General features: G+C 39.8%; 1 protein-coding gene across 1 annotated transcript in view; it reads left to right on the forward strand.

Moving 5' to 3' along the window:
• The window catches only part of LOC138058015 (mucin-like protein), a 28,661-nt gene extending 12,913 nt beyond the window's left edge, over positions 1 to 15,748 (forward strand). Inside the window, exons 8-20 of the mRNA XM_068903912.1 lie at positions 1,155 to 1,354; positions 1,877 to 2,213; positions 4,066 to 4,191; positions 4,896 to 5,021; positions 5,195 to 5,317; positions 7,537 to 7,662; positions 8,017 to 8,142; positions 9,552 to 9,665; positions 9,978 to 10,100; positions 10,283 to 10,401; positions 10,904 to 11,001; positions 13,369 to 13,779; positions 14,869 to 15,748. Coding sequence (XP_068760013.1) covers positions 1,155 to 1,354; positions 1,877 to 2,213; positions 4,066 to 4,191; positions 4,896 to 5,021; positions 5,195 to 5,317; positions 7,537 to 7,662; positions 8,017 to 8,142; positions 9,552 to 9,665; positions 9,978 to 10,100; positions 10,283 to 10,401; positions 10,904 to 11,001; positions 13,369 to 13,779; positions 14,869 to 14,953 — 2,114 coding nt within the window. The 3' untranslated portion in view covers positions 14,954 to 15,748. The remainder of the gene's footprint in view (positions 1 to 1,154; positions 1,355 to 1,876; positions 2,214 to 4,065; positions 4,192 to 4,895; positions 5,022 to 5,194; positions 5,318 to 7,536; positions 7,663 to 8,016; positions 8,143 to 9,551; positions 9,666 to 9,977; positions 10,101 to 10,282; positions 10,402 to 10,903; positions 11,002 to 13,368; positions 13,780 to 14,868) is intronic.
• Positions 15,749 to 15,974: the final 226 nt, after the last annotated feature.

Here is a 15,974-nt window from a genome sequence, read left to right on the forward strand (position 1 = left end):
TGTAACAGAAGAGAGCGCTGTTGCAAATCATTGGTTACTCCTTTTACAGAAACGTACAAATTGAATGCTCTTTTCCACCGCTTCCATAGCTGGCTTAAACCATGTGGATCGCCCTTGGGGTCAAAGACTTTTAAAGAGCCAACATCTAAAGTAACATGAGCGCTTCCATCGCTTGTTCCACCGCTTGAAGCTTAAGATCCGCTCGTTTCACTACCTCCTAATGGAATCTCAAATAAACTGTCGTCGAAACTGAAAGAAAACTCAGACGAACTCGAAAGAAACTCTACGAACTAGAAAGATCGTCGTCGCCAAATGTAGAACCCCGATATAAAATCCGCCAGCGAACGTTAAAACATTTATTACATCTCGCACACGGTTACATTTCACACACCCTACTTGAATAAATTGCCCTAGCTTTTATATTTTAACAACAATACAATACTCCCGTAGGACCACGCTACACCTAAGAACCGTTGACAACAATAACGACGTTCCAACGATAACTCACGCTACGACACTACATATCCCGCATCTCACCAGAGAAAAAAAGGCTTATCCCGGATCCCGCCAACCCTATGTTAGGCCCTCAAGATTGGTGTCACTTTTACCCACAACAGCTGAAGAATCTCGACATTTTTAGGTTATGGCTGAGAACTGAATTTAAAAGTTTTATTGATAGCTGGGGAATGGGCTGAAACATTGAATGGTAACAGGGAAATAGCTGAAATCTTAACTGATATAAGTGAGACTGCAGTAAACCCAACCAGACACTCTGAAACATATACACGTAAGCCATTTGTTTCCACGTTATTGGAAATCTCCCAAAATAACTGACATCATAAATTTCATCTTAATAAGGCTTATTATTTGATTGGGTTAGACCTTTTTTGAAAGTTTCGTCATGAATTTCAAGCAAGTTTTGATATTATGACATGCTTCAATAAGTGTATTGTATTGCCATGATGAAAAAGTGTTACAAATTTGATAGAGGTACAAAGAACGGCAAGCGAAGAGTAAAAAGGAAGTGAGGGGGGCGGGGATGTTCAGGGTGAGGAAATATCCCTTGTTATAAAAGTAACCCGGAAAATCAGCAACAGTCCTTTCAGAAAGTATGTACAAAATACCATTGTATTCCTACACTTTTGCTCTTTTAGATAATTTCCCACCCAAGATTCTGTCTGGGCCTTCCGAGCTTAATTTGACAGTCAACACAACGGTCAGCATAACTGTCACTGCAGAAGATCCCAACGGTGATCCCGTCACCTTCAACGTCTCCGGAAGTCTTCCGAAAGGGGCCAAATTATCAACCAATGTTTCGTCCGTGACGCTAACTTGGAATGTAACCACCGAAGAGGTAACTAATCAAAACTGAAGTGGTAGTTAAAAGACTGCAAACGTTCATCATCTCAATGTTAAAGATGAAGATGATAGTTTTTTTTCTTATCATGACAGTTATCATGACGATGATAATGATAGTGCAATACACGACAATAGTGCTTGTGTATACTGCTTTATTTTAGATCGTACGCGTTCTGTCGTCAGTTAATACGTAGGTCAACCCCCCGCGTCGGCATATTACATTTTATTTATGTAGCTCATTTAATCAGAGCTATGCGTTGATAAAAAGTACTTTGTTACCAATTCCATAAACGTCGATGGAAATCCCCTGTTCAATAACTCTTATTAGCACTGTCAAAAAGTTTATTTATTGACTTCCTAAAATTTTATAGCCTGTCATCAGCGGAGAAGTAACCGTGCACATGTAGCTGTATACCCAAGATTCAAGTTATAGGTTAAGAATAATTTTTGGTGCTGGGTTAAATTTAAAACATCTTTTTAACTGGCAAATTTTCTTTTAATTTTTTTTTTCTTATAGATTGATATAGAGTTTGTGGTAGCTGACGATTCCAAGCAAGCTACCATACTGCTGCCAGTGATAAACGTGTGCGCATGCCACAATCAAGGAACATGTGTACCTGTAGATGAAAATGACGCAGATAACAACGGTGAAAGATTCAATACACTTTCGTGTGTGTGTCAAAATGGTTATACCGGCACATTTTGTGAGGCGGACCTAGATGCATGTAAAGAAAATTTTCAACCATGCTATCCGGGGGTCCAGTGCATTGATTTAAAGCCACCTGCAAACGAGTCAGGCTTCGATTGTGGTCCTTGTCCAGATGGGTTAACAGGAGATGGAGTCGAATGTACAGGTAATGGATAGCAATCTTCCCCCACCCCTCCACCTTCCCTCAGTCCTCCTCGCCCGGTGGAGGTGTTTTTTGCAGCTTTGAAATGGGGTTTGATTTAGGGGTAGGAATGGTCCTTTAGGTCTTTAGGTCTTTAAGTCTCGCGTGTACCTTTCTCCACTCCTTAACTTGCGACGCTAAAACTTCCCTTAATTGTTTCTTTATCCATCGCGGAAACTTTGATGGTTTTCGCCCGTGGCAACCACTTTTTGCCACACCCGTGAAGCTAAATTTCGATTTTTATTTTTCTGAGTTCATTTTTCCAGTTTATTGCGTTCGAGGTACGAGAACGCAACCCCTAATTTGTGTTGTAAGGGAAGTTTTTTCGAGATTGCATTTTCGCCGTCGTCGACACACTTTTGCCTCGCTTTGAGGCGCTTTGTTACGTTTTGCCTCACTTTGACGAACTAACGCACGTGGTGATTCGTGCGTCGTCGGCGTTGATTATTCCATCGTTTGGTGAGGTGTGATAATCTTCCATCGTTCATCGTTGAAAAGAGCTGAAAGATTGCTGAAGGTCTGTCAACTGACGTCGGTAAAATTTTACTTTGAATTAAGCATGGTTCGTCACTGTCCTTGGAAAATGTGTGCGACTCCTCGCGCTTGCATCAAACCGGGTTGTTTTGCTCGGCGGCCGTTGTGCCCCAAAGTAAATCTACCGAGTTGTGTAGCTTGGCGGCCGTTGTGCCACAAAGTAAATCTACCGAGATATGACGCTCGTCGGCGCCATTTCATCATGACTTGTGATATTTACGGCACTGAAATCAACAAACTAAATTTATTGTGTCCCAGCGTTCAGCACAGAAAAGTAATCCTAGGTCTTTAATACCACAAGCTGAAAAGACTTGCAAGTAACAGTTTCATTTTAGAGCTAGTCATTTCAGTACTTGTCTACTTGTAGAATTCCAAATAAATAGTTAATGATTACGTCTAACAAGTTGTCACGTTCATAGATGCAGTACAGTGGAACCTCGATATAACGTTATGCCAAGGGAGCAGTGGAATTAGATCGTTATATCGACGTATCGTTATAACGAGACTCCCGATATAACGATATTGTCGTAAAATAACCGAAAATATCTTTACATCGGGGTAAAATTAACATGTACTTTTTTACTACTGTACATATTGTTTAATTAAACTTGTAATGAGTATCAAATGACTCACAATTTGCAAAGCATTAGACGTTATCAAAGTTACACAAGAAAGTCTGTGGTATGAATCGTAAAAGGGAAACAAAACAAAACAAAACTTAAACATTTGAAGTTGTATCTGTGTACTGATGCTGTAATATCGTTATATCTTGGAAGATTTTACGCTCGGTACGCTAAAAACTCAGCGTTATATCGGGAATATCGTTATATTGAAGATCGTTATATTGGGGTTCTGTCCCATACACTACTGTAACGTTTGCCGGGACATAGCATATTTATCGTTATACCGGGGATATCGTTAAATCGAGGATCGTTGTATCGGGGTTCCACTGTAATAACATTTCCCTATCGCACGAACCATCCACCCTTCCCCCTCAATTGCTACCTGTACCAAACCTGTACCCCTACAAACATCGAACGCACTCGCCTAAGCTTCGATTACACCTAGTTTTAATAGTATGTGGCGTCATATTACATCACAAAACGAAAAATCACCTCATCTTCAAGAGAAAGTTGAGAGATATCTACTGAAAGTAAAACAAAATGATTTTTTTGCAGTGTATAGTCGATGAACGTTCCTCCTTGCACAACTCATACCCTGAAGCTAATCATTTAATTATTCTACATATGAAGAATTTCATTTTGTATTTAAAACGTTTCAGATATTGACGAATGTGCGACGAATAACGGAAGCTGTGGACAAAATTGCTTGAACAATCACGGATCATTTCAGTGTGACTGCGATGCTGGATATCTTCTAAACTCTCAGGACAAGAAGAGTTGTGATGGTTAGCATATATAGCAACTGTTTACAAAGATAGATTCATTGTTATGCTGCTCTGTTCTGTTGTGTTCTGCTCTACTCTCCTAATCTCTTTTTTTCCCTCTCCTCTCCTTTGTTCTCCTCTCCTCAGCTCCGCTGTGCTCTACTCTTCTCTAATTTCTGCTTTTCTCTGTCCTCCTCTTCTCTTCCATCCTGTGCTCTTCTTTGCTCTACTTTCCTCTTCTCGCCTCAGTTCTCCTCGCCTTTCCCTTCCTTTCCCCTCCTATTCTCTGCTCTCCTCTACACTCCACTCTTGGCTCATGTCCTCTCCTCTCTTCCGCTCTTCTGGCAAATGGCTTGTCACCATAAGGTTAAGTTTGCCTATGTACTGTTTATTTATTTAAGCCAAGGTAGCCCAGTCAGGGTGAAAGCTGACTCTGATATCAAAAGGAACCCTGGCAAGCTACGCTGTGACAACTAGCTAGTTACAAAATTAACAACTGCAAGTCAGGTCAATAAATCTAAAGAAGTTTTCAATGATCATTTTATCGGGGTCGCACCACGTTGACCATATACCAAAGAAAATATGGTCTCGTCTTCCAGGTCAAAGAACAGGTTAGACCCTTTTTAAAGCAATAATGCAACGAAAATTTATAAATGTTCTACTTCTCCTCCTCCTTCCTCTCCTCCTAAGGTAACATACCTACTCACCCTGATGTCTTATTGCAGACATTAATGAATGCGGGTTGGGGAGCGGAGGATGTATGCAGATCTGCGAGAATACATTGGGTTCATACACTTGCAAATGTGATGCAGACTTTAAAGTGGATCCCGCTAATCCAAAGGACTGCATAGGTGAGTTATTTGAAAACATTTAACGGCTTTTTGAAGACCGAAGGATCACATGTTATTACCATTTCTGACTACTTGTGACAGTTTGCAGTGCATTCGCTACTTCACTTAATAGGTCTTCCGGAATGGATACAAAGATCATTACAAACAAATAATATTCCCCTTTCATTTTTTAGCCAAGGACCTTTGTCCAGAAAATTTAATTGGCTGCGAAGATATCTGCTTGCTGTCTGATGGAAAGGAAGAGTGTGCTTGCAGAAAAGGATATGCTTTACAACAGGAAGGAAAAACATGCAAAGGTAGGTGGTGCCCTCCCCCGTATTTTTTTTAGTTGTCAAGAGTATTTTTTCTTGGCGACTGTCCATTTCAGTAGCTGTTCCTTGATACAATTTGCTGAAATTTGGTTGAAAGCTTTCTTGTTATAGATGTAGGAGATCTTACGTGACAAGAAAGTTGTGTATGAGCTACGAAATCATTAACACTTATATTAAAATGTAATAGCGGAGCTCAACGCGTGCCTTCGGCGCGAGCGCGCAGAGCACCATAGTTAAGAAAATATGATAAACCATCGATGCGAGAAATGTTGGTTTTATAGCCATGACGTCACGACCGTCCGTACGTACGTCCACCCATCCATGTATGCCAATGTAACCAGTATCATGCTAGTTTCCACCATATATCTTTAATATTGGACATTGACACCCGTCAAAACAAGGTATCCGCTGATCAGTATCACGTGACCATATCGCAGGCTCAAGCGTAGAGTTCACCGAGGTCAGTTTTTCGATTGGATTGCAGGCTCAAGCCAGGTGAACTCACCTAAACATAAGCGAGGCTTCATTTTTCGCGCGCTTTCTGTGGCTCGATGCAGCTACACGGCGATACTACATCAACTATAGTTGTTACACAGTCAACTCTTTTCGTGTTCAGATGGAAAACGGTTTGGAAAATGTTTTCTTTCTGCATTTTTCGCTGGTTTCAATCCAGTTTGACATATAACGATAGTTGGGTCCACACTGGCGGCTACGCAGTTATTTAAGTCAAGTATCGGAGGAATGTAAACTTAAAGCTGAGTGTTTAATTTTAATTTGCTTAGAGCTACCTTTTTCTCTGTATTGCAATTTTTAGCATATCTTTAGAAGCTCAGATAAAGTTACATGATGCCTGGAGGACCTATGACTAGAACAGAAACGAAAGGAGAGGGAAAGAGAACGACAACTACAAAACAGAATACCATTAACAGCTCATACTTAGTGCAAGAAGTTACTCCACAAATTCTTTCCTTGGGCACTAAACCGTTGTTATTTTCAAAAAGTGGTTTCATCGGTTTTTCCTTTGTTCAGGAATGAAAATCGAATTTTTATTGTCAACTGGAATTAAATAACAACTATCTGTACTCTTTTGGACATAAAGAAAAATTTGATTTGTTTGTTTGTTTTGCCGGCTAAAATGCGATCGTACCAGTGCTTTTTAATCCGTGTACCCAACTGGTTTTCGATGTGCCGCGACAGTGACAAGAAAATTGTACCCTTATGTTATAAACACGTAATCGCAGTGAGTTCTCGTAAAATTAGGGGGAAATTTCACTAGCTTGTGTTTTCAGAAGTTTGTTTCAGTAAAGCACCTACACGTTATTTAAGTGTTAGAGCGGATCTTGTTTGAAGTTCGTTCTGTCTTGGTTGCATTGCCGTATTTTGCCGATTCTTGTTCCAAGCCAACCTGGCGTGTTCCAGTGAAGTAAATCAAAATGTGAATGATCTCTTTTTTTAGAGATAAGGTGGAATGAAGTACATCAGTAAAACTCTTTTTTGACCTTGAACTGACTGGCTTCTAATTTTAGCGTGATTCCCATTCACTGGCTATTGACAGTTGACTCTGAAATGAATGACTTTTTTCCTTTTCCATTCGCTCGCTGAGGGTGTGCTTGTTTTCTTTTAAAATTTACGTGGTTCAAGAAAAATTTATTGCCAAACAGGTGAATTTCAAAGTAAGTTTCACTCGAAAAACCGATATCGTACTCATCACTTCGTGATTCATGCGATATTGGTTTTTAGCGTAAAATTTACCGTGGAATTCGCTAGTTAGGCAATGAATTTTTCTATAGAAGAAAGCAAAGAAAGCAGCACCGGAAACATCAAAATGCGGACAATTCGAAACCTTTTATTTTCACTAACGCTACAGGCAGTAAGAATAAATAGCCAGGGAGGTCCGCTTTTAGGCTTGGCTAAATCTATATATTATTGTAAGGTGTTACAGCCATATTCTGCGCCAAAATTAGTTGTAAGGTAATGATATAACATGCATCATTTACTTGTCAAGCTCTTGGAAACGCTAAGAGGAATCTTCAACTAACAACCCCCCCCCCCCCCCTCCCACACAGACACACACACACACACGCACCTGACATAAACTGACATGAAGGAACTCTATAAACTATCTTTATTGAAATATACGGACATTTTTTTCTCTGAGACAAGGACTCCCCAATTAACTTTTTTTCTTCTTGTTTTTCTTTCAGATAAAGACGAGTGTGAATCGTTTGAATTCAACCGCTGCGACCAACGGTGTAATAATACCGACGGAGGCTATGTCTGCTCATGTGTAGATGGTTATACTCTCGATGCTGATAACTTCACTTGCAACGGTAAATTATACTTACAAAAAGTCTGATGTGTTTCCCTTTAAAGTTTTACCGTTTGCATGAGTGATTTGCTTTAATCAGACGGCTAGAAAAGCCCTCTATGCCAGTACAACGCTATATGTTGCAACAGATACTTTCTACCCCCCTCCCCCCCCCCTTTTCCCCTTGTCTCCCTCCCAGCCCCTTCGTTTAGCTACATAAGAACAAAAAGATTAAAAAGAGTATGGTTGCGATCGTACTCTCATTTGTGTAAAGGACGTTGTTTTTTTGGGGGAGTTTTTTTTTTTGAGAATAGACGTGAAGGGCTGCTTCTGATTTATGAACTAAATCGCATGGTGTAATATCCTTATACCACAGATATCGACGAGTGTTTGCTGTTCACCCATGAGTGCCAAGATGAATCCATGCGGTGCGAAAACAAACCTGGGTCTTACGACTGTGTTTGTGGGGAAGGACTGAATTGGGTTGACGACAAATGCCAAGGTGAGCCAATGCAATGAATAACGCGAAGAAAGGCAAACTTTCGTGACGGGATCGAAGATAATGTGCTCTAAATACTAGGAATCGTCCAGTTATTTTTCAGTGTTCGAGATTTTATGTTTACTCCTGAAGATATTCATACTGTCGTCTCTTTAATCGGTCAAGGTGACGCACTTAACTGCTCGATTGAGTTTCTTTATCCTTGTAAACGTTTCGGGACTTATCTTATTTATCCTATATTCATTTTTTTGTTTAGAACAGCTTGGTAATATACATAAGAAGAAATACCATTGTACAGATGCCTACTCGAAAAGTCAACCTTCAAGCTCCCATTTTGCTGTCTTATGTTAATTGATAGTTATATATGTAATATGTAATATATAAAGGAAAGGAAACATTTCAAGTACACCCTGAAACGCTCACTTGAGGAGTTCTCTATTAACCCTTCATCCTGGGAAGAGCTGGCACAAAACCGCACCAAATGGCGGGCGGCCATCCATAGCAGAGCAGCCTCATGTGAAGCAAACAGGGTGGCTGCTGCGCAACAACGCAGATCAGCAAGAAAATCAAAACCCGTCGTTCCTCTGTCAGGTTTCCCTGCATGTATTCCATGCCCACACTGTTATAGATCGTTCCGGGCGCAGATTGGCCTAATCAACCATCTACGCGCCCATCATCACCATCGCGAACAAGTGACATAGAAAATGACAAGTTTGTGGTCTTCATCGATTACGATGGACAAACAACAAACCACATATATATATACATATATTATATATATCATATATATATATATATATATGGATTATCTTGAAAAAATTTTATTGTTACATTCACTAAGGCTGATAATAATGTTTGAAACATCGAAACACCTTCCTTAAACTCAAAAGTGTGGTTGTATTTTTAAAGGTATTAATAATACTTGTGCTATTAACACCATTTGATTGGGACTGGTATTTTACCAATATTTCATCTGGGAAATGGGATTGGTACCCCCCACCCCCCCCTCCCCTCTCAGGACCCTCTTTTATTGCTGAGTATCTTTTCTTCATTAGAGACGATTAGTTTAAAAATCTGGGAGACACTATTGTCCTGGCATGCAAAGTATTCACTTCCGGTTACCATCTGTGCCCAGAAACGTCGCTTGTTTTAGCCTCCGTGACGTTGGACGAATGAAATGAATCGGCTTTTGAAAATTTTCATTGACGATTGTCTAATCAACGAATGTGTTAGTAATGGTGGAATAAATCCAGATGGCATTAGCAGTTAGTCATGTATCTGCATGGGAAGGAAAACACTGGGAAAAGTGTAAGCCTGGTAAAGCTTGCTTTTTGGTGATTTCGGTAGAATGTGATCTGTGATCGAAGAATTGGTTAATAAGATAAACTCATAATTCTCTCCTATTATTTTAGATATAGACGACTGTCTTCTAAACGGGTGTGCTAATGGCGGATTATGCGTAGATGGTGTCAACAATTACTCATGTATTTGTCCAGTAGGATACACAGGGGATCTTTGTGAGACTGGTAAGGTTCACATGGCAAGGGTGGGGCTGATGTCGACTAAAATAGTTAAGAAAAGCTTGAGGTTGAACGAACTAAACAAGCCTTTTCGTAGCGTTCCGTTTCCAAGCGTTTCCATCTCGTCTAACTCTGCGTTCGAAAGGGAACGCTGCACTCAACGGGACAAGGTACGTCCACCAGATTAAATGCTGTAAGATGGGTTAAGTGTATAAAACAGTCAGAATCCTAATAAGACTTGTAAACATATTAGGTATGCCATTTTCAGTGTTGGTTTGATTGGCTAACATGTTGAATTCCCTCTGCCTTTTCCCGTAGATATCGACGAGTGTTCTACCAGCTCTCACAACTGTGATGTCAAGGCTGTTTGTACTAATACCAAAGGATCATACGTGTGCACATGCAAAAGCGGCTATTCAGGAGACGGAAAAGCATGTTCGGGTACTTTATTACTCGAGAGGTCTTGCCTTAAACGCTAGATAAAGAAAGTTTGTGCATTGTGCATTCTTCATATTAGAAGAACTAAACATCACTTCTAGTGTTCTGAATTACTATGTTTAATAGAGTTGTGTTAATATGCAGTGTGCTAGTTTTGAAGTACATGTTTGTCTATTTGCTGAAAGGACTTGAAAAAGGAACTGAGCTTCCTCCGCCTCCGCCTGCCGAAGAACCGCGAACACCATCTGACGAGGAGAGAAGCCAGTCTGTCGAGTTGGAGATACAGGGGTTAAATGTGTCTCAGGTCGGATAATATTTTCGTTTTGTATAATTTACGTAAAAATATTTATTCACTGTTTCGGTGGTACTGTCTACAGCCTTCTTTTTTTATTCGATCGCTGAAGGCGCGGATAGAATCGCGAGAGAACTGGACTCCTGCGTAAAATCGGGAGAGTTTACGCTTTCGCGCTCGCAGTCGCGCTCGCTTCGCACGCTTTTTCCTTCACGTGCGTTGACAAAAAGGAAGGCTGTGAACAGCTAGTCTGAATTTGCTTTTATAAGTGGAATGTCCCTTATAACTACTTTGTCAAACGAATCATGGAATGCTGAATAACTTTCAATCCTTATCCGAAAAAAACGCTTCCCAAATTAGCAGATTAGTTAGTTACAACGTCTCTACGTAGACCTGAAATGAAAATTTGGGATACTGAGTAAATAAAGCAGTTCACGCCATATAATTTTCGCTGTCACGACATATGCCTCGTTTTAGAGGTCTGTCTTGGATATTCTTTGCTATTCCTTTTCAGTGGAACCAACCTCTACAAGAAGCATTTAAGGCTGCAGTTGCAACGGCAGCAACGAAACACTGTTCAGAAACGGACGACTGCAGATCGACACCTACCAGGTACACAGCTTATTTTTCTGCTTTTGCTATTTTTCCATTCACTTTTCTGTTTCGTCTGTTTCTTCTTTCCTTCATTTGTTTTGTTTTTATAAAAGTGACGACACATTTGAAATTAATTTGCAAGACATGTTTCGGTCGTGCAACGACCATCTTCAGTTGAAAGTAGAATTATTTTGAAGTTACATTTGAATTTATAATATGCTAAACAAAGATAAATAACAACGTGAAATAAAATGGGAATCTAACAAAATAGCCAAAGGTAACAAAAAAAGAGTGTACAATGGAACATGTTGATTAGAACGAGAGAGTTAAATTAACATGATATAATTGCTCATTTAAAGAAGGTTGCTCCCGGGAAATATGTAACGCTTCTTTTATCTTGACCTGGAATTTTGTGGTCGCACGGTCTATAACTTCAAAACATTCCGCAGAGCAGGAGTTACGTAACTCTGATTTGCCTCCCGCCTGATGGGATTCTTAACAATATGTATGTATGTTCAATGCTCGGTGATATTAGCTACGAGCCACTCTAAAATTCGAGGGTAAACAAAGTTATTACTGGGTTGCCGTATGGCAGTCCCAGTCGGAAAGTGTGTGGCATTTGTTCGGTTTTTTTTTTTTTCTTCCGTGTCGGTAAAAGTCTTGCCTGTCACTCCCCTGGTAAGTGGTGTCTTTGTGCATAGAGCCTTCTGCGCGTATTTTCTTAGGATCGAGTGGACACAGTAGAATCATCAACTTAGCCTGCAATGGCGTCGAAAGTCATGTAACGCGAATGACGTTTTAGTGGATCCTTAAACAAAATATACCCTTATGGAGCTCAATAATGAAAAGTCAGTTGGATAAACTAGGCAGTCGGTGAAAAACCAACACCTGGAATCTCAAAAGCGACGAGTAATGGACTTCGACAACAATCTATCGCCTGTCGAGCCGAAATCAAAGTGAGCTGTATTTCTAAAATAACTTTTACCAAGTGTGCTGTTATGTAAAACACTGAAACCAAATGGAAAATTCTCTGGTAACTCATGGGTTCAACAAAGACAGAGAACGAATCGAACACCTTACGTGGATCTGTGATCAACTCTGCACAGTCTTCAGGTAAAAAAAATAATTGGAAATGTAACAGCCAAGAATTATTTGAAGGAAAGCTTGTCGTGTATTTTGTGCTTCATTATTCAAGGAAAAGGTTCTTCATCTAAACCGTTTGATCCTGAGATTTAGTTTGTTGCAATATTGCGCATATTTGAAACGATTGAGTTTCTTCTCTTCACGCACGTAATGAAATAGAAGGGGTTTTTGCCTCTAATAGCAAATATGTTGTTTGTTTCAAAAAATTGTTCGCTGGAAAAGGAGGCCTTTATGAATTCATCATGTTTTATGATATGCGAGCTTAACTGGATAGTTTTTATGGCAATAGTAAAGCATTTTCTTGTCAAAATGAGGTTAGCGTCTTTCTGGTGTGTTAAGTTAATTAAATCGTGAGTTTGTATTTGCCGTGTGCCGCGTAACCTTGATTTCCACTCTCAAAATTACCTCCAGAACCTACTTTTTGTGTAGAATAAGCTTTTAGAATGATGTTCTTGTTTTGCATAAAGCAAGCTAACAAAATCTGTACCTTGCTGAGTTCGCATTTGTTAGCGTTAACAGTATTTTCGGTCCGATGCTTCTGTTTGATGAGGGGTATATTGTTCTGGTCTCCCATCCAAACACTAACCCCGCCGGACAGGGGATAACTTCAGTGAACTTTGGTATTACAAAGCTGTCAGATGTTCAGATGGCGCGCTTAAACTTGTGGTGAAAAGAAGTTGTGAGGGAACTTGAAAATTATCAACATGTCAGCCCAGAAGCCAATGTTTTTCGCTTCTCTTTTATTTGTTATTCTTCAGAGACTGGAATGCTGTAGTTCAATACCACACAATTCAGTGCCTTCTGATTTTCTGTAACACGTACCACAGGCAACCCAGTGTATGCTTCACGGAAGCATCTCGTTATTAAATAAAGTAGCTCCGTTTGAATAAGGTTGAGGCTTCGAGACTTGCTCGCGCGAGCTAAGGTTTTCTTTGCTTTACATCAGTATTAATATCCCTTGTTGAGCTAACGAAGAAAGAAAAAATGACTAAAAAGATAACTAAATAACTGGCCAAAGACTTCTGTTATCTTTCTTAAGATTCTGTAAAACAGTGGTATTTTTGCCACCTTTAAGCAAATTTTATTTGTTTCCCAGATTTTTACTATAAATGCATGTCCGCAAAAACGACTAGAAAAAAAGAGAAAAAAAGCAAATTAACAAACAAGAAACAATAGACAGTTTAAAATTATAGTGAATCGATGATGTGGTAGTTCATGTTTCCTTTTTTATCGCTTGTACAGTGTTCGCAGTAAGAGAGCAGCTTCCTTCATCAACTTCACAGAAGACCAAGTTCACATTCTTCCAGGTTACCCAAAACAGATCTTTACCGACCCCCTACTGGCAAGCTTAGCATTCTACTTGCAATTTCCACTTGGAACTCCCAATGTTGACACCATCTCGAAAGGCAACCTCATTTCCATCGTTAAAGGGTCTATTGCAAACATTTCAAACTCTATTAATGGTAACATTTCGAGCGTGCAAACCCTCGTCGCTGAAACGTCAACAACCGTAACTTCAACAGCAGCTCCATCTAGGCCCATTGAGAAGGCCTCTGACAAGATGCCTTACATCATTGCGGGTTCCGTTGCCGGTGGGCTGTTGGTCATTATCATTGCTGTTATAATATGGAAATGCAGTAAACCAAAGAACAGGTAGGACAAAACTGGTGATCTTTACGCCATTTGTTATATTTATTACCAGAAATCAATCAATGAAAAACTCACGATTTGATGCAGGCTTAAGAACAATGCAATAATTTTTGTAAAATTTTCTGCATGGGGAGTACTGCTTCGCGTCCTGGTTGGCTTGGAAGTCTTATGATGGTAATTGCATTACAATACGGGTTGATCCCTGAGTGCACCCATGAGCTATGGTGTTGAGCAAGCTACGTTTCTCTCGAAGTGCTCTTCTGTACACTCCAAGAAAGGAGTTAAAGTATAGATAAGAAGTGACCTGATCAAATCAATATAAATCAGTTTATTAAAGTCAAAACTTGGAATAAGAAATGCGTGTCAAAATGCATCCTACGACTACAAACTACAATGTATGTAGAAAGCAAGTTGCTTGGCAACGGGCGAAAGAACAACTGAACATCAGAATCCTAGGCAGAACTTACGACCTCCGTAACGCCGGTCGGATGCTCTACCTATGAGTTACTCACTGGAGAGGTAGGTCGTTCAGGACCTAGATAGACCTACAATACTCGTCACAAAACGTTGAAACAGACACCGTTTCTCTCGAATTTTCTGGAAAAATCCTGAGATTTCTACTTCACGCTGTTTTCCCCACTGAAATGTGCCTTCTCCCTCCCCAATGTTGAGACACGCGCGTTTTAAAGCACCGAGACCACTGTGATACCCAAATCAACAATGGGTAAGGGGAAACAGACACAAGTGTTTCAAGATTTTTGACGAGTATTGTAGGCCATTCAGGACTTAGATAAAACGAACTACTTCAACAGTGAGTTCTAGTAGCTCAATAGGTAGAACATTCGACCGGTGTTACGGAGGTCGTAGGTTCGATTCCTGCCTAGTACTCTGATTTTCAGTTGCCTTTTGCCCGTTGCCAAACAACTTGCTTTCTACATATAATTCCCACGGACTACACCTTTCCACCATTGATGAATAAACTAAAATGTGTACAAAGATATAAGTACAGAGATGTACATACTTAAAATTCATAAATTTGATTATTAATCTAACATTCCCTTTATTTTTCCTGTTTTGTGTAATGTTTGAAAGAATTCCCAAGCGCATTGCCCATTCTCCGAGAGACAAATCGAAGGTGGAAATGGGAGTCGTTCCTGGTTCTATCAATGATGGATGAATACAACAGCGACCAGCCAAAGTGAACGAAGGATAACCATATCCGAAGAAACAATAAGTATTTGTGAAAAGCAGAAAGTAATGATAAAAGGTCGAAATTAATTTTAAAAGTAAATAATCCATCAGCATTGCGTTGCGTAATTTTATATAATAGGGCAATTTTTGTAATTTTTAATTTTTTTCCTACTGCGGTGTGAAGACCTCTGTCCATTGTCATAGTCGCATTTCGAAAGCGGATGTCTGCATTTAGATTTCATTGTATACCGGCGGGTTATACAAAACAAGTAAATGCTACAGTTGCATATCGCCTCCACTACGTCTGCTATAACCATCGCCTTACGTGATAAAGACACCTGCTCGTTAGCTCCCATTCCCAATTGTCAAAAAAAAAAAAAAAACACCCACACAAAAAAACAACGATTAACGACTTAAGTTTCATCTATTTGCTGTTTTTTAATAATTTAGATATGTGTCATCCAATTGTCAGAAATAATTTAACGCTTATTAATCAGTGTGTTCATGATCATCATAACATGAGGCGATTTTCCTTTCATGTAGTATAACAATTGGCCAACCATATGTTCTGTCCGAGGAACACTCGAGCAAAAACATTTGAGTCACTCAGTCCCAGTCCGAGGTTAGAATTTGAAGATATATAACAAACTTTGTAGATTAGAAGTCAGTCATAATAACGACCTTAAAGTAACACCACTTTCCCATTTACTGTTGCAAATGACTAATAAATTTCGCCCAAATAAAATTATCCTTTTTGTTTGTCGTCGTTCAGGGTACAGCCCCCATCCCCTCCCCTTTATATTTTTATCATTCGGTCTGTCGTTCCCTATGCATCTCTCGTGCGTTCCGCAGGTTTGTTTAGAGCATCGTTCCCTCAGTCTTATGTGGTGCGGACTCTTGGATGTTTTGGCAATCATGGCAAATGTATTGCAAACAAGAATATTTTTAGGAGAATTCTCAGGATCTTCTGGCCGAGAATCATCTCCAATGAAGAACTTTACCTCAAA

This window comes from Montipora capricornis, chromosome 7 (genome assembly GCF_036669925.1).
Source record: "Montipora capricornis isolate CH-2021 chromosome 7, ASM3666992v2, whole genome shotgun sequence".
In the NCBI taxonomy this organism is placed as follows: domain Eukaryota; kingdom Metazoa; phylum Cnidaria; class Anthozoa; order Scleractinia; family Acroporidae; genus Montipora; species Montipora capricornis.